We start from the raw sequence: 18,062 nt of genomic DNA, 5'->3' as shown, positions 1-18,062 counted from the left end.
TCTTTGCTTTCATTAAAAATGAGTAGCTCTCTTGTTTATTTGGTAGAAATTTTTTCAATACTCAATAAATATCACTTTTGCGGTTCTCATAAATTCAATATTTTTGTTAAAAATCCTTCTCTAATTTCATTGTAAAACAGTTCAATAAATTAAACATAACTTTTCACAGATTAGTTAAATTGTTGAGAGCCTGTCAAATTCTATATTTTTTGTGCTCTTCAGTTCGTGATGAAGTGAAAGCAGCAAGCAAGTGCGTAGAGCGTAACCAGTTAAGATTTAAGCAGTTAGCAGGTGTTCTCTAAGTGCTGAGAGTAATCAAGCTGTCACCTGAGGTCACACAAACTCTCAACACACACATTCTCGAGCATCCTAACGCTTGTGTTGTTCTTATGCAAAGTTTGACTCAACTTGAACAACTGAACTGAACTGAATGACTAACTTATTGACTGACTGACTGACTGACTGACTGACAATCGCTATATGCACTTGTGAAGCAATTGAAGTGAGTGCTTCTTCTATGTCGCAAAAAGCAGGGGTAAAATCTCTTAAAATTAACTAAATATTTACAAAGGCTATGAAATCTGCATAAAGTGCTTTGCTTCGTCTTCGTCGGTTGTTTCGCTTGCGATTGCAATGGGGCAAATTAATTTAACATGAAATTTAATGAAATGCACTCCTGCTGTTGCTCTTCTTCTTCTTCTCCTTCTTCTTCTTGATGTTGTTGTTGTTGCTGCAGCAGGAAAAAGAGCAGCAGCTGCACTTGGGGACAACTTTGACTCAAGGACTCGTGGGACTAGCGACCCGGGACAACTTCTTGTCGCTAAAAGCAAAGTTTCCCTTTGCCAAGCCAAGCCAACCAGCCTCCGTCTGTCTTCTGTACTCTATCCTCAGTCTCAGTCTCTGTTTTAGTCGACCATGTGCTCTTCAACGGAATTTAATTATTTAGGTCAAAAGACGCTGTCGCGCCAGTTGCCAAGACAATGCCACTTACTGCTGTGCCTTGCTTTTGGCCAGGCTAAAAAGCAGCGACGTCGTCTTCTTCTCTCGCATTTGGTGGGCTCCGAAAAATTGAAAAGCGAATTGAGTTTATTATAGACATAGGGAAAGCAATTCACACAGCAGGAGCAAGCAGAACGAAGGGAAGTGAAGCAGCAAAAGTGGCAATGGTTGCTTTCTCTTATCAGGACTCTCGGTCTGTCTCTCTCTCTCTCTCTGGGGGCACGTCGAAAACTTTTACTTGTTTTATTTGTTTTATTTTCTGCAAGTAATTCCGTTTTGCGCCTAATGCCCTGCTACAGTTTATAGCCATCTCCCTCTCGCTCTCTCTCTCTCTCTGTCTCTTTTTGACTTTCATGCATCCCAATGAAAGTTAAACAAAGCATCAAAATTTGCTGGCTGTAGCTGCAATTGCTCAACTGTTTCAACCGTTTCAGCGATTGCTTCCATCTGCAACTCAACTCACAGCCTCCTCTCTCTATCTCTCTCGCTCTCTGTCTGTCGACACATGCTGTCTCGCTCTCTGCTGGCAAATCTACACGTCTCGTTTCGTTGGAAAATTACGCCATTCAAAAATTTGCTTTACGTGTTGCCCGAGTTTTCATTCTGTTTTCCTATTTCGCAATTTTTTTTTGCTCCTCTCTTTTTTTCGCCATCTAGTTCAGACTCTGCAAAGTCGTTTGGCCCATTTTTATCATACACTTTGCCAAAGGAGTCAACGGCATATTAAATGTGATTTGTAGTTAACAAGAGACAACAACCTTTAGAAGATCTTAAACTGCATTTTGTGCTGTTTCTTGGCAGTTAATTTCAAACATTGACTTCTACATTTATTATTTAGTTTGATAAAACTTCTTGTTAGTCTTGTTAGTGTATTAGCAGCTTCGGTTTTGTTGTTAATTGTGCTTTCATTTAGCTATTTTTTTTTTATTTTGTTCTTGTTGGCCTGAGCCTGAACGCCGCGCGGGCAAGTAAATAAATAAAAGCAAAAGTTTTGCCCGGCACGGCTGTTACTTTTTTGCCCCTGCCCCCGCCCTCGACCCCGCCTCTGCCCCTCGCTCTTCGCGTTAGGTTTGCTGTGCAAATAGTAGCAGCAACAACAAAGCAAATGCCAACACTAATGACATCGTTTGTGGCCTGCATGTGCCCAGGCTCCACAACTTCCTTGCACACTCCTCCGCCCCCTCCTCTCCTTCTTCACCTCGTCAGGCTTCCATGTGTGGAATAGAGAGTAAAGTATACAAAAAAAAAATTGGGGGGAAAAAAGTTTGTCAATAATTTGGCTGCCTATTTAAAGCAGCCTCTGCCAAATGGTGGAAGTTGTTGATGGCCCAGCCTCTATCCCGGCACGCCCCCTCCTCGCCCAGTTCATTTCATTCGTTTTGTTTACCATTAAAATTCCAGCCAGACAATTTACAGAAATTTGTGTTGTTTAAATAGCGCGCCAAGAAGTTTTATACATTTCTTTTTTCTCTCTCTCTCCCTCTCTCTTTGTATCTGTATCTGTTGTGCTGCCTTTTTAAATTAATTTGGGGCAGCTTTGATTGCAACGCCCGCCCCTCCTTGCTGCCCCGCCTCCTGTTGCTGGCAAATTGTTTATGCTTTAAACATGGTCGAGAAACAGAACAGAACTGAGAACAGACAACAGAAAACAGAAAAAAGCAAAAGAGCCTGCAGTGGAGCGCATAAAATTAGTTTGTCGAAAACTTTTCATTGATTTGCCACAAATTGTGGCATAAAAATAAACTTGCAACCCAATTGTGCCACATCGTTGAGAGGGAGAGAATTTTGCACTTTTGTTTACACTCGATGGACTCCAACTCGTGTTTCACATATGTTTTTGTGGGCTGGAAAGCAAAAACACAAAACAAAAAACATAAAACGTGCACAACATTTCATAAATCATTTTTGGGGCCAAATATTTGCTGTGGCCGGCACAAAATGCTCTGATTTCATTTTATTTGGCCACAAAAACCATTGTCGAACACAGCTCCCGAAAAGTGTATCTATGTATCTTGATTCGAATCTATTGCTGTGTGTTGTTGTCTCTATTTGTATCTGGCATATCTGCAGCTAATAAAAATTTCGAGTATAATAAACATTTTCAGCGTTTATCAGTAAAAGCCTGGCCACATTTCATTTACATATGAGCCAAAAAAAAAAAAATCAGATGGAAAAAAAAACAATCGAAATTGAGAAATTCAGAAAAACAGCAGCACACAAAGTGATCCCATAAAAGCACTTTAAATGTATCGAAATCAAAAAATTTACTTTAGATAGAAAATCTTTTTAGCTTTAGCTTGCCATCTCACTCCTCTCTTTCCTCACTCTCTCTCTCGCTCTTTCTCGTTGTACGTGCAAATGTTTATTTGGCTTCGTACTATTTTATCTTTTGTTGTGCGCTGCAAATTGAAAACTCTTTTGATTTTTATTTCGATTTTTTCTATTTTTTTAAATATGTGTTTTTTGTCTGGCATAGAAGTGCGCACTAAAGTAGATACTTAAACGCTTTTTATTGAGATTTTTTGCTGTAGATAGTTCAATTCAAAGTTAAGTGATCTATTTGATAATCATCAAAAGCCATTTAAAACGGAACAACAATATCGATTAAGTATTAAATTAGGTTAGTCATTTTGTGTGGTCAACCTTTAATCTATACTTTTAATAGCCACATTTTGCTCCTCTGCATTCTTTGAATATAATTGTTTGCTTCCTGTATTAATCGCATATTCGATGTTTATTATTGTTTGTCCGTTTAACTGGTATTATTTATTTATGTGTAAACTATGCTTAGCTCAGCTGCTGCTGCTTATCGGCGGGCAATTCATTTGAAGTTGTTGCCACTCGATGTCTTCAATTGTTTAATAGACTTTGTTAATGTGCTTGCTAAACACAATCACAATTACACAAACACACTCACACACAACTGTTGTTTATTTGTGCTTGAGCTTCTCTACTCTTCCTGTAATTTATGAGCTGCTAGTTTCCTTTTTCATCTGCTAGCCATATACAATATACGATATATATGTATTTTTTTGTATGTTGTAGTTGTTTTAGTTTATGCGCTCAATTTAGTAACTAGTTAGGCTGAAATGGGGCTCGGCCTTTTGCATGGTCACCAAACTGACCAAGGGTGAAGGGAGGGGACCCTAAACCACTTTCGACACACAGAACTGATGTGAAGTAGAGTGGAGTGGAGTGAAGAGACGGTATAGAAAGAACAAAACCAAACAAGAAACTAATAAAAAGCCAAAGCAAAAACCACAAGAGCTCATAGCTCAAATGCGCTGACAGCAGGCACGAGTTATGCGTACGTACATATCTCTAGCATGGAATGGAGGAAGAGATGAGTGAGGTGGGAGAGACAGAGTGGAGGAGGGGTAAAAATATGTTGAGCTTTTCCAACTAAATGCTATAAAAATTCTTGACTTAATAGGAAAACAAGACAGGAACATGAAGCGACCAACGGTGCGACAAGCAAAGAAAGATGTAGAGCGCGAGGAGGGGCGAGGAGCGGGTGGAGGAGAGTCAAACAGAACTTGTGGAGGGCACTAAAGAAAACTAACAAGTTACAAAAGACAAAGAGCAGCAGCAGTGGATATACTTGTGTATGTTGTATAAAGAGAGAGACAGACTTGACTGACAAAATGGCAAAACCAGCTGGCCAAACGAAAGAGACAGAGCGAGTGAGCGAGCGAGCGAGAGACACACACATATGTATGGCAGTGGCAAGAACAAGAAGAACTTGAAAGCCAAGAAAAACATTTAGTAGATGATGAAAATCATGGCAACATAAACTACGAGTGGCTAAACGAGAGCTAAAAACGAGATGTGATGACGACCACCAGACGACTCCCGATGCCGATGGCGTTGGTGATGGAGATGGAGATGAAGATGGTCACAGCTCCGATAAGGCTCAAAACACCAACCCAAACAAGCCAGGCAGAGCTCTGAAGCCAAGGCGAACCCAACTCAAGCCAAAGTCGAGACAGACAGACAGAGGGGACAGGCAGCAAACACATCTTGAGGCTGCTTTGCCAGGTCAATAACATGTTCAAAGCGAACGCATCTGCCAGGCAATCGAATTAAAGCATTAATTGCTAGAGTGTGTGTGTGTTGGATGTGTGTAGTGTAGTGTGTATAGCAAAGTAGTTGAGTGTTCTGTGTCTTGCAGGCAAAACAAACTAACTTCTTGCGAATGATTGTGGCTATATTGGATTGTGGTTCTATAATTTATTTTATTTCCGTTACGTTTCCGGCAAAACACACGCCTCAACCACCGCCCCCTCTCTCTCGCTCTCTCTTCCTGGCTCTCAGTACTTTTTAATTTCGCATTCATTAGTTAGAACTGAAGCGAGCGAATTGCTTGGCCAAAAAGGATAGCAGCTGAACGCTCTCTCTCTCTCTCTCTCTCTCTCTCTACCATCCCTGGCTGTCTTATCTTGCCAACTCATTGGCCTTATCATTTATCTTGGCTGGTTTAAGTTTCTGGTCGAGTTTCTGCTCCCGCTTCTTCTCTTTTTGGTCATATCAATTCGCTTTCAACTTGGCTTTGGTTTTGTTTTGGCATTTGTGGCCTTTGTGGCTGGGCGCATGCCACACGTTCCACTCCGTTCCCAACGGTTTTGGCCACACATTAAAATTGGATTTGGCTCGCATCTGTAAGCCAAGTTAAGCTCTCGTTCGTTTTAGCGCGCTCTCTCGCGCTCCAAAGGTTTTTGCCCAACGATTATTTTTAATGCACTTTTCGCTCGTTTTTCTAATTAAAATTAAAATTAATTTTGGCGCGTTGCTTTTCCTGCTAATTTTATTGCACTTTTCATAGTTTGCTCTCTTTACACTTTTTTTTTGCGTGTTTTCGGAGTCATTTTTGGGGCTTGCTCTGTGTGTTGGGAATTTAGTCAACCTGCTGTGTCAAATTAATTGGCAGAAATCAAGTGAAGCTGCTTGTAAAGCTGATGGTGTTAGAAGCAGCTTATGGGAGCATCCTTCTTCTCGCCTTTATCCCAGACACATTGTGTGCGCGTGGCCATAACGAAATTAGCCAAAAAAGGCAACAAAAGGATAGGAGAAACGAGAAGCCAGAAGCCAAGCCAAGCAGCAGCGGCAACTGCCTAATAACTAATTGTTGCTAAGCAGCAGCAACAGCAAAAGAAGTAGATACAGCATCAGTCTGTAAATTGTGTTAGCATTAAGTGCCCAGAACTGAGTAGAAAATTGAGTTAAGACACTGGGCGAAAATTGAAAATTTCATTTGCCATCATCTTCCATTCTTTCGTTTGTTCTATTTTTTGTTCGGGATTAGCCCATAAACTGTTTATAATGCACGCGCAATGGCTAAAGCGCCATCTATCGCCCACTAGCTGCAGAACTGTGGGCAAAACGTGTAGACTACAATTTTTTTAAAGCATACTTTCGAGCGGAAACATATAATAGCGCGAGTCAGCGCTCTTTGTGGGCCGTTGGCGTGGGCCCAAACAATTTGGCAATTGATTGGAAAAATATTTGTTAACACGAATTGCTGCTTAGACTGTAAAATGTCGATAGGCGTGGCTAGGGCAGAGGGGCGTACGGGCGGCTGTATGTAAACTAATTCAATTATTTGCGCACATAATTTAAGGTTCTTCGACCATTTCATTGAGCAAGAAATTTATATGCAAAACACGCATAAAATTGTTTTTGCCTCTCGCGTTCGCGCACTTGCTTTTTTACTTTTCGCTTGTCGTTGTGCTTTTGTGTTCATTATTTATGAACACGAAGTGGCTAGCAAATAATTGAAGGAGCCTGCTGCCCATTTTAAAGTAATCAACACAGTTGATGTCAAGGAAGGAAACGGGACATCAACAACGAAAAGAGAAGGTGAAAAAAAAAAATAAAATAGGTTCTAGCAACACAGAATTTTAGGTCAGGTTCTGTCGTTTGTCGGTAATGTTTGCACAACATGAGCAACATTATGAAATGCGAGCGCGGAATGCAGTGGCCCAAATGTGTAAAACATGTTCACAAAAGTGACAATTAAGCCAATTTGATGCCATTTACCAAGTCAGAGCTAGAGTCGCGGTTGAAAAGAACCGAAAGAACCGAAGCAAACGCGTCAATTTCTAACAGCAGCAACAACAACAACAATAACAATTTCTTAATGGTTCGGTTCATTGTTCTCGGGGCATGGCAGACAATCAAATGTAATTACACGCACATAAACACGCAAAGAGTCTTGAAGAGTTTGAGAAACACCTGAACCTGAAACCCTCCCTCCCTCCTTCTCTCAATCCACACAAAAAGGTAGCCGAGAATCACGCAATTTACTATAATTTTGCAGTGCCTGGAGCTGACAGCAGCAGCGAGGAGGTGGCAAAGGTAGTTGCTGAGCATTTGCTCTACTTTCTTGAGATTGCGGCACAAAGTTGCGACTCAAGTCGAATCGAGTCGACTGTCAATGCGACGACGACTATGACGACGACGAGTTGGCGACTTTATGGACAGTCATTAGGCAGCCGGCAGCGACACTTAGCCGGCTCAGTTAATTACAAAGCGCAGCGGCAAAAGTAAACTCAACTCCCTTGAGCTGCTCTGATCTGGGACTGTGGGTCTGGTGTTTTGAGGCATGCCGCATGCCACATCATTTAATGCCATTTGTGGTTGCAAGAGCTTGTCGAGCATGCAGCCAGCTAATTGTACTAAGCAGGACAGAGATTAAAGGTAGCGACAAATGCTTTGAGTTGGTTGGAATCTGGTAAACTGTCAAGTTTATAGAAGTGCGAAAGCGATTTAATGCACATCAAAGTGTTGCATCACGAGAGCACAACTTATAATGAGTTCATTATAAAAGTAACTTTAGGGAGCACGATAGAAAGTCATCTAATAAATCAACATTAGTTGACATTGAGTATAAAGTAAACTAATGGAAATGCATTGTGTTTCACAAAAGTTAAGTCCAGATAATTATAAGCAAACAACGTTTATTTCTGACTACTTTTAAAGAACTCAGGGCTTGTGAACTGAGCAGTTGAGTACGACCAGCGTGTTTAATAAATGCAAAGTTATTAAAATGCCGCGCCAGTTCTAATTATACTCTGCTCTATTTATGCATAACTCTTTAAGCAAACCCCTGACCCATGATCCACCAATGAGCTCAGCATTGTTCGCTGAGCTGAGCAATTAACCTCAGTGGGTGTTCACGCTGGGTTCAAAGTCCAGACTCATCAGGCTCATCAATTGCACTCTCGAGTTGCGAGTTGCGCTAATGATCCTAAGCCAAGCAGCATTAGCTGCCAGACACTTGATTAGCTTAATTAATAATTGACAAATTCTGTGTCTAATCAGAGGCGAAGATGCTGCCTCCTCTCCCTCTTTCTCTCTCTCTCTCTCTATCTTCATGTTTTGCTGAGCTGGCCATCTAATTCAATTACAAGTTGGAAGGCCGCTGATTAAGCTGCCGAAAATGCTTTGTGTTTATTAATTTTCATCATTTCGACCGCATTGCTTTGATTTATGTCCTCAACAATAGCCAACGTACTCGGTGTATACTAAATGCTAAATGAGCATGCTCTGTTGTATATCCCTACTAATTGAACGTCCTGTGCTCCTATTTTTTCCTTACAGACTATGCTCGCGTTGAGGTGGGACCTGAGAATCCACTGCGCGTGGAACGTGACCGCACTGCCAAATTGGAGTGTAACGTCGATGCGAAACCAAAGGTGCCGAATGTCCGCTGGACACGCAACGGCAGCTTCATTAGCTCCTCGCTGGTGCACACCATCCATCGGGTGAGCGTGCAGGATGCCGGAAAATATACGTGCAGCGCCGACAACGGACTGGGCAAGGCCGGAGAACAGGAACTCATACTGGACATACTCTATCCGCCCACCGTGGTCATTGAGTCAAAGACGCGCGAGGCCGAGGAAGGCGAGACCGTCAACATACGCTGCAATGTCACCGCCAATCCGGCGCCCGTCACCATCGAATGGCTGCGCGAAGGCGCTCCCGATTTTCGCTACAACGGCGATGTGCTCAATCTGCCCTCGGTACGCGCCGAACACGCCGGCAATTACATCTGTCGCGCCGTCAACATTATGCAGAGCCAGGGCCAGGAGCGCAGCGAACGTGTCGGCAACTCCACAGTCGCTCTGCTCGTGCGTCATCGTCCCGGTCAGGCATACATCACACCCAACAAGCCGGTGGTGCACGTGGGCAACGGTGTGACGCTCACCTGCTCGGCGAATCCTCCTGGCTGGCCAGTGCCTCAGTATCGCTGGTTCCGCGACATGGAAGGAGAGTTCTCAACTAGCCAGAAGATACTTGCTCAGGGACCACAGTACTCCATACCGAAGGCGCATCTGGGCAACGAGGGCAAGTATCATTGCCATGCCGTCAATGAGCTAGGCATTGGCAAGATGGCCACAATTGTGCTGGAGATACATCAGCCACCGCAATTCCTCGCCAAGTTGCAGCAGCACATGACCCGACGCGTGAAGGATGTTGAATATGCGGTAACCTGCAGTGCTAAGGGCAAGCCAGCACCCAGCATCAAGTGGCTGAAGGATGGCGTTGAAATATTGCCCGAACTGAATCTGTACGAGGTGAAGACGAATCCCGATCAGGGACCCAATGGCGTGGTCACGGTACAGAGCATGCTGAAGTTCCACGGCAATGCACGTCCATCGGGCAATCAACTGGTGCCTGGCGATCGAGGACTCTACACGTGTCTCTATCAGAACGAAGTGAACTCTGCAAACTCTTCGATGCAGCTGCGCATTGAGCACGAACCCATTGTGCTCCATCAGTACAACAAGGTGGCCTTTGACATACGTGAAACCGCTGAGGTTGTGTGCAAGGTGCAAGCTTATCCCAAGCCCGAGTTCCAATGGCAGTTTGGTAATAATCCCTCGCCCTTGACCATGTCCTCTGATGGTCACTACGAGATTAGCACGACGACAGACAACAATGACATCTACACCTCGGTACTGCGCATCAATTCACTGACACACTCCGATTACGGTGAATACACGTGTCGTGTGGTCAACTCCCTGAATACGATTCGAGCACCGATACGCCTACAGCAAAAGGGTCCGCCCGAGAAGCCAACGAATCTGCGTGAAGTGGATGTGGGCCACAACTATGTGACACTCAGCTGGGATCCTGGATTCGATGGTGGACTGAGCAAGACCAAATTCTTCCTGAGCTATCGTCGCGTGGCCATGCAGCGAGAGGAGCAACTGATTCCCGATTGTGCCAACTTTGCGAATGCCAATTCCGATTGGGTTGAGGTCGATTGCCAGCGGGATATTCCCTGCAAGGTGACATCCCTGGAACAGCATCAGAACTATGCCTTCAAGGTGAAGGCGCTGAACATCAAGAACGCTTCCCCCTACTCCAATGAGATCACCGTGGCCACAAAGGTCAGCCGCATTCCACCTCCGCTGCAAGTCACCTACGAGCCAAGCACACGCACCCTGGGCATCGATGTGGGCGCCACTTGCCTCAATCTGGTGGCAGTTGTCGAGACTGTCCATCATGGAGATACGCCCATGACCACAGCCTGGGAGGTGGTTGAAACACTGGATAATCTGCAGCTCTCGGGCAATGGTCCCACGCACAAGGAGAAGGTCATTGAACGTGCGATGACGCCACGTCGTAGTGGCGGCGGACGGGCTTTGGGTCACACCATCAATGAGGAAGAAGACGAGGATGCAAATCTCAATAATATTGTCTTGGAGCAGGATGACAACATGCCCACAGTGCGAGTGAAGCTGTGTCTGCGCAACAATCACAAGCATTGCAGCGACTACACGGATGCTGAGAGTAAGTATGCGGGGAGACAGTTGGGAATGGATTAAAAGGTACATGGCTGGCTGGAAATGAGTGTTAGATTGTTTGATGGGACTCTGAGAACTTCAGTTTTATTAGAAATGCACTTAGGGAAGATGTAGCAATGAAATTCCTAGCTGAATAGGAAAGGGAACAATTCATGAAGTGAGGCTAGAATCTGTTAAATAAGTACGGTGAATTTTTTGAGTAATAACAATTCAATTGAAATCTAAATTTAACTACAGATTAACTTATAAATCAATCGGAATAAAGGAGAAAAACGGTAGTCTTTATTCCTAGAACAACGGTTAAGGGGAAAATTGTCTGAATTATGCCCAAAATAATGCTTTTGGTTAAGCAAATTTAGTTGTCAGGGTAACTGTCAGCTTAAACTGCTCTTCCCAGGAGATTCCCCAAACAAAAATATTAAACTGCTATTAGAATACACAACATACTAAAAGTCAACAAATCGCAGTTCAATTGGCAAACATTTGAATAATGACTGCATGAATAATGTGCGTCAATCATTTCAATGAAGCGCGAGTATTTCATTTGACCGAGGAGAGTCCATCAATGGGCCTATTAGAACTATGTGGGGGAATGGGGCGACATTCAGTGGCATTTCATTTGGCACAGTTCATTGGGGCAATTCACGATCACGAGAATAATGATTCTTATGGCGATGGTGACGGCGAAGCGAGTTCGCTGATTTCCATTATATGCAAAGCCATTACGAGCAATTGCGCCCCTTGAATAGCCGGACAATCAATCAATCACTCATCCATCGCGAGGCAACCTGGCAAGCCAAACACAACCATCAATCCATCCATCCATCCATCCATGCAGCCAGCCAGCCAGTCAGCCAGCTACATCCATCCAAGCATCCATCTATCCATCCAGCCAGCCAGGCTGCCATTCAGTTGAGTGGCGTTGCATTTTTCATGGCTTCATTTCATTCATCTCAACTCTCTTCTCATGTCCTTTTCTCTTCTCTCGCTCCTTGCAGTTGGACGGCCCTACATCGCAGAGGCAAACGCCCTGGCCACGCCCACACTGATTGCGATAATCGTGTCGTGCATTGTGTTCGCACTATTCGCCGGTTTGCTGCTCATGTTCTGCCGCTGCAAGCGCAATCAGTCGAAGAAGAGCGCCGCCGCCAAGGACTACGAGATGGACTCGGTGCGGCCATCGATTGTGGCCGCCCAACAGAATCAGGCACCTCCACCGTATTACCCGGCGAGCGGGCTGGACAACAAGGCCCTCGAGCACTCAATGGATCTGGCCCTCAGCATGGAGGACCAAAAGACAGCACTCTATGCCACACAAAATGGCTATAGCTATCATCCGGGCAGCGGTGTTGTTGGCGTTGGCCTCGGAGGCACCCTTGGCTCTGGCGGTGTTGTTGGTGTCGGCGGTGTTGGCAGCGGTGTTGGCACCATCGGCAGCGGCGGCGTTGTTGGTGTCACAGGCATACCCGGTTTGACAGGACACACGTTGCCAGGAAATGAATGTAAGTACACACACACACAGTTACTGTTACAGCTATATGAACTTGGGGACTGAGAGGGCTCTGCAAATGTTCCTGATGAATAGCCAAAGGACCGTTTGCTCTAGCGGGCTAGAGAGATAGATGACCATCGTGGCGAATCGACGAGTGGTTCAGATAGCTCAGATCATTAATAACTTAAAGACAACTTTCAAGAGTGTTCTTGAAAACTGATTTAAAAATCTTTAAATGAAATTATGACTACCATAACAGAAATTTTAAGAAAGTCTTATTAATTTTAAAGAATTCTTTTAAAAAAAATCCCTTAAATATTTCAAATCAACGAAGCAAAATAATATAAATATCTTAATGTTAAGTTGAGGTAAATAACTTAGAAAACTCTGAGGTTTTGAAGTAAAGATTAACCAGAAATTCGTATAAGCTTTTAATATCTTCCATTCTGATTACATTCCATTCTGATTAATCTTCCATTCTTCTTATCCGATTACCTTAAAATGGAGTAGAATTGGAAATAGCTTTTAAAAAATTGGTGATTATTTCTATTGAAAACTATTTAAAGTACTTATTCAATTTTCTGTTCATGACTTCAATTTAAAATTCTCACAGATTCGAGTAACTAAACTGCTATTAACTATTTTCTGAGACAAAGAGCATCTGTAGCACATTCGATTAATTAAGTATGCAGTCTTCTACTAAATTTGCACTTAATAGCCATTTCAACTGGCAATTGCATAGTTAATCTAACCCACAATTAATTCCGTTTGCAGCTGTCCAAGCTGTTGACAAATTCCTGATACCCGCTTTTGCAAAGTTAACGTACATTCTAAGCAAAAAGTGAAAAATAGGATAACGACTAAAAGTGCTCGACGTGGACGTAAGAGCGAGAGGGGGCAACGTGGGGGTGTAGTAAACCACTTGAAGTGCGAAATACTTCCTGCGGACCGTGTCGGACCGTGGTCCCCGTTGCCTGCCCCGCAGCCCCTCAATCTGCCCCTTGCCCTCTCAGTCAGCGTCAAACTCGTTGAACGTTGTCGTTGTTGGCAAAATGTTTCGGGTGATTTTTCATTGTCCACCGCAAACACATCACAAAACAAAATGAAATCCGTGCTGACGCGTCCTAGTATTGGGTTGTGTTCTGTATTGCTATGTATATGTGTGTGTGCGTGTGTGTGTGTGATGCGGTGGTTGGTGCGGTGCTGCTCACAAATTATGTAGCCCATGAAATGTGAAAGTGCAAAATGGAGTTGAGTGCAAATCGATGGCCGTGCGCATTCATCACGCGCCTCAACGGCCAATACACACACACATACAGACGCACACCCGCACAATTGCTGAATGGAGAGGAAAGGGGACAACACCTGCCCCTTACACACACACACACAGACATACAAACACTTTAACTTCCGTTGTAAATTTGTTGAAACAGCAATTTTTTTCCTAAACGTTTTACGGTTCCTCGTTGAAGCATTTTGTAATATACTTTCCATTTTTTGCTGCTCCTCCTCCTGTGGTTGCAGCTCCCGCTGTTGCTCTTATTGTTATTGTTGTTGTTGTTGTTGTTTGACGCTCACGTCCATTCATCCTAGCTGCGTCCTTGTCGTCCTTTCAAGTGTCGCTGTTCGGCGTCTCCCTCATACTGTCCCCTCTCCTCGGGCTCTCGAAATGAAAATTGCGCACAAAATGAATGCGTACACTGGACCCTCTGTCCTCTGTGCTCTCTCTCCCCCTTCTCCCCTTCACCCTCCTTGGGTTGCAGGCCCTTTGCGGTTTTACACAATACGCAATACAATTCATTATTAATTGTTGTTCTGGTTTACTTTTTTTTTTTTTTGGTTCGCTCTCACACGTTCTCTTCCCCCCTCACTCACTCTGTCTGTCTCTGTCTTTGCGCTGTTGTCGTCACATGGCTTTAGCTGTGTGTTGGGTATGTTGTCTGCTACTCTGCCCCCCTTTTTGGTCTTGGGGCACTTGGCCCCTGCTTGATGTGCCCCCATAAGAGGTATTAACCTTTAGCATTCTGAGCGCTCAAATTGGCGATGTTCTCTTTTTTATGCCCTTGCAACGCAGGGTATTATCTTTGTGGCATTTTGTGTGGCAGAAAGCAGTGTTAAAAAAGTGGTTCATTAGTAGATTGAGCTTTCGAAAATTTATCATAGGTATAGACATTTCCTTAAATAGAAAAATGAATTAAATTCAGTTGTCGATGAAGACACACATTTCCGAAGTATTTCGATAAAGAGAGTGCTCCTTATACCTCAATCTAATATCTCTTAAACCACATTATTCCTCTTTCACCATAATGATCTTTCCCCAATTTCAACCAAAGCTCTTTCTTTGTTAGAGTATTCACAGTGCTGTCAAGGCAACTGTTTTGTTGAAAATTTCACTTTTTTTCGGTGGGTTTTTCGTAATGACGTGCAAATTAAAAATTCCAATTTTGTGTGCGTGTGTGTGTGAAAATTGTTCTGCGAATGTGTGTGAGAGCACCTTTTTTTTTGTTGCTCTTGTTGTGAGCTTTACTAAACGGCAATAGAATTTTAAGCTGCTGGACAAAAATTTAATTGCAATATTTTCTTGTTTGCCGAAGGACTTTGAGCAGTTGCAGCTGCCCATGGCAGCGGGACGTCTAGAGGGGGAAAATAGAAGGAGATGGGAGCAATCCAATGAGAGCGGCAGCCAAACAAAAGTTGCAGAGTTTCAAGTGCTCGCCGAATGCCAATTAAAATTTTCAAGTGCCGATTCCAAGAAGTGGCAGAGCAAGGGAGCAAGCAAGACAAGTGAATGAGCGAGAGGAGGGGTGACTGAGGGAGGGACAGAGAGAGAGAGGAGGGGAGAGTGTATGTGTTTTTTGCCTGCTGGCAAACATTGGCACTTAATTGCATTTTAAAAGAAATGCGCGAGCGGCTAATTTGGCAAGTGAAAGTGGCATGAATAATAAAGGACGCAGACAGGCGGAAGCAAGCAGCATGAGAAGGAGTGGGGAGGGGAGGGGAGAAGCAAGCACAGGTAACGCAGCTTGCTGCAGTTCATTGTAAGCGCTAATTGCAGCTTAAGGAGCTCCGAGCTTGCTGCTAAATGTCCTTTGCCTCTGCCTTTGGCTTGTTGTATGCTCTCTATCTCTATCTCACTTGCACACACACACACACATGTGCCGTCTCACTCTACAGCCATTGGCATGGATATCGTGGTTGTTGTTGGTTGTCGTTGCTGCTGCACTTTGGACTCGTTAAAAGCTCACCCGAAATTGCCGCAATCGTTGCATAGGCCAAAAACCTAATGAACTTTGCATGTTAACCGACAACGACGTCGACAATAAAAACAATGGGCAATGAGAGTGCAGCAATGTAATGTTGGAAAACGCGTGTGTGTGTGTGTGTGTGTGTGTGGAAAGTGAAGAGTGAGAGTGAGTGAGACAGGAATTTTCACTGAGCTAGCAGCAAATAGTTCTCTTGATAGCAATAATTGTTGGTTGGCAACTTTTAACGAATTAATTTACAATTACGAGTTGAAAATAATAACGAGATATGGAATTTGTTTCGGCAAGTAATTTGCACTTTCAAGTGTTGTTTAATCTCGTAAGTGCTGCTGCTGCAATTGTAAAGGGAATTATCGCAAAATGAATAAATTGTAATAGAGAGTAATATTGGCAATTAATGTGTTTTATGCGTTAAGACAATCAGTAAGCAGATTTAAGTTACAACATCGTCACTCTTAACTGCAATTATCAATCGATTTATTGCAATGCTAGTTTCTCTCTCTGGTATATTTAATTATATTGCTGTCAATGTTCTCTTTTGTTGTTGTTTTATTTGCCAACTATTAGCTCTACCTTGTTGCTCAGGTTTAGCATACTAATCTGAATTGAACCGCCCACACACAAGCCTTTAAATTGTGTTTGCTTAAAGCAAACTCTGAACTATCCAAGTGAAAGTTGATTTAATTTTTCGATTTTATTTTGTATTTTTTTTTGTTTTTGCCGTAAGAATTAAATTCTGTCTCTGTCTGTGTTGACTTGAGCGCAAGAGTGTGGAATGGGTAATGTTACGCCTACGGCTAGACGAAAGAGAGCTGAGGACAATGACAATGTCTAGAGGACATGTTCTCCAAAAACCAAATAAATGCAAACAAATGTCGTTGTCGTTGTCGTTCTGGTTTAGCCAGCCGAACAAAACCAACGCAGATCCAAAAAAAAAAGAATGCCAGAATGGGGAAAGATAGAAAAATCTCTCGTGCGCTGAAAATTTATGCGCTAAATAAATAAAGCCATGAACTCGACGCAGCAAATGTTGTCTGGCAGCCTGCAGAAGCAGCAACAGTAGATGTAGGAAAAAAAAAAGAATGAGGAAAAGGGGAGAAAGCGGACTGTTCGCTCTGGTCTGGTTGAAAATGCAGCTGTGGGCCGCAAAGCAAACAGCCGCAGAATAGTTTTGCCCCGCAACCGCAGCAACCGATTCGAACAACATTTTGTGTTGCAGCCTTTTAGGCGCGTAGTTCGCGTTGCCCTTTTTTTGTTGTTGCCTTTTACCCTCAGCAGCCGAAACATGTTTGTCTTGTAAATTGTTGTTTTAGTTGTGTTGTGTTTGGGCCTTGGCCAGCTGACCGCACAATTCAATGACAGAATCTATGAGCTACATTCGCCGGCTTCGCTTCGTTTCGGTTGGGTTCGTTTTGCGTTTGGCTCGGTTTGGTTTGGTTTTGTTTTGCTAACCAAACTAATTGGCTTTAAAATCTAAACACATTTAGTTGCTGACATGGCACAGATTGTTATTGCAACTCAACTCATCGAGAGCCACGTCACGTCACGAACCAAACTCGACCCGATCTGACCGCACAATATGACAGCCTTAACCCAAAATTGATCAAGTGAAAAGTGTAAATTGAAGGCAGATTCATTTATTATGCAGAAGGAATGCAGCAAGAACATGTTGCAGTGAAAAGGAAAGTTCAAAGTATTGCTTAATTAATTGCAAGAACTAGAGAACTGCTTCTTAACCTTGTTTATCGTCGATTCGTCTCAATGCCCACATTGTCAAGTATTTAGATTCGCATTATTTCCAAGAGATTACGCGCATAGTTTAGAGCAATTTCTTGCCGAGATTCCAAGCTTAATGCAAAGCGGCAAAACTTTATTATAAGTACATTTGATTATCTTTTATTATGAGAACGCCGAAACTTGCGGATTGTATAGAAAACTTTGGGCTCAACTTGACCTCGTTATGGAAATCTGAAAGCATATTTATGTGTATTTTATACCTTTAAGTCGACTTGCAGCGTCAGCAAAGCGAAAGTTGTAAAACTCTCAACACACATACCGAAGAGAGGAGTGAAAGAGAGGGAAGGAGGGAGAGTGAAGGGTAGCGAAAGGGGGCTAAAACTTTATGCTGCCTTGGCTGCTTTCTTTCATTTCATTTTTCGCTTTTTTTCGGCCAACTAAAAAGGCCGCCAGCAGGAAAAACTGCAACATGGCAAGCACAGGAACTCGGAACTCGCATTCTGCCAAGGATGCGGGTGACAGCAAGAAGGGGGAGGGGAGGGGAAGCGGGCACAGCCTCTCGACAAGTAAATGCTGCTGCAACTCTAAACTCCAAAGCAGTAGCTCTAGCTGCAGCCAGTTACTGCTGTTGTTGGTGCAACACGACGTCACCCCGTTGCCACTTTTGGCATTTAAGCGCATTTGGGGCAAAATGCCGAGCGCTGAGCGTCGAGCTGGTTGCCTGGTTGGCTGGCTGAGCCGCCGCGACGCTAATTAAAA

The 18,062-nt window shown here is 43.5% G+C and overlaps 1 protein-coding gene across 2 annotated transcripts in view; it reads left to right on the top strand.

Moving 5' to 3' along the window:
* LOC117565756 (cell adhesion molecule Dscam2) overlaps positions 1-18,062 on the top strand; it is a 107,927-nt gene that overhangs the window by 77,065 nt on the left and 12,800 nt on the right. For both annotated transcript variants that reach the window (XM_034245007.2, XM_034245008.2), the window contains exons 5-6: positions 8,599-10,797; positions 11,810-12,313. In XM_034245007.2, coding sequence (XP_034100898.1) covers positions 8,599-10,797; positions 11,810-12,313 — 2,703 coding nt within the window. The remainder of the gene's footprint in view (positions 1-8,598; positions 10,798-11,809; positions 12,314-18,062) is intronic.

Source organism: Drosophila albomicans, chromosome 2L (assembly GCF_009650485.2).
Source record: "Drosophila albomicans strain 15112-1751.03 chromosome 2L, ASM965048v2, whole genome shotgun sequence".
Lineage (NCBI taxonomy): Eukaryota > Metazoa > Arthropoda > Insecta > Diptera > Drosophilidae > Drosophila > Drosophila albomicans.
Note: the sequence above shows the minus strand (reverse complement) of the source record. Positions and strands in the feature narration are given on the sequence as shown.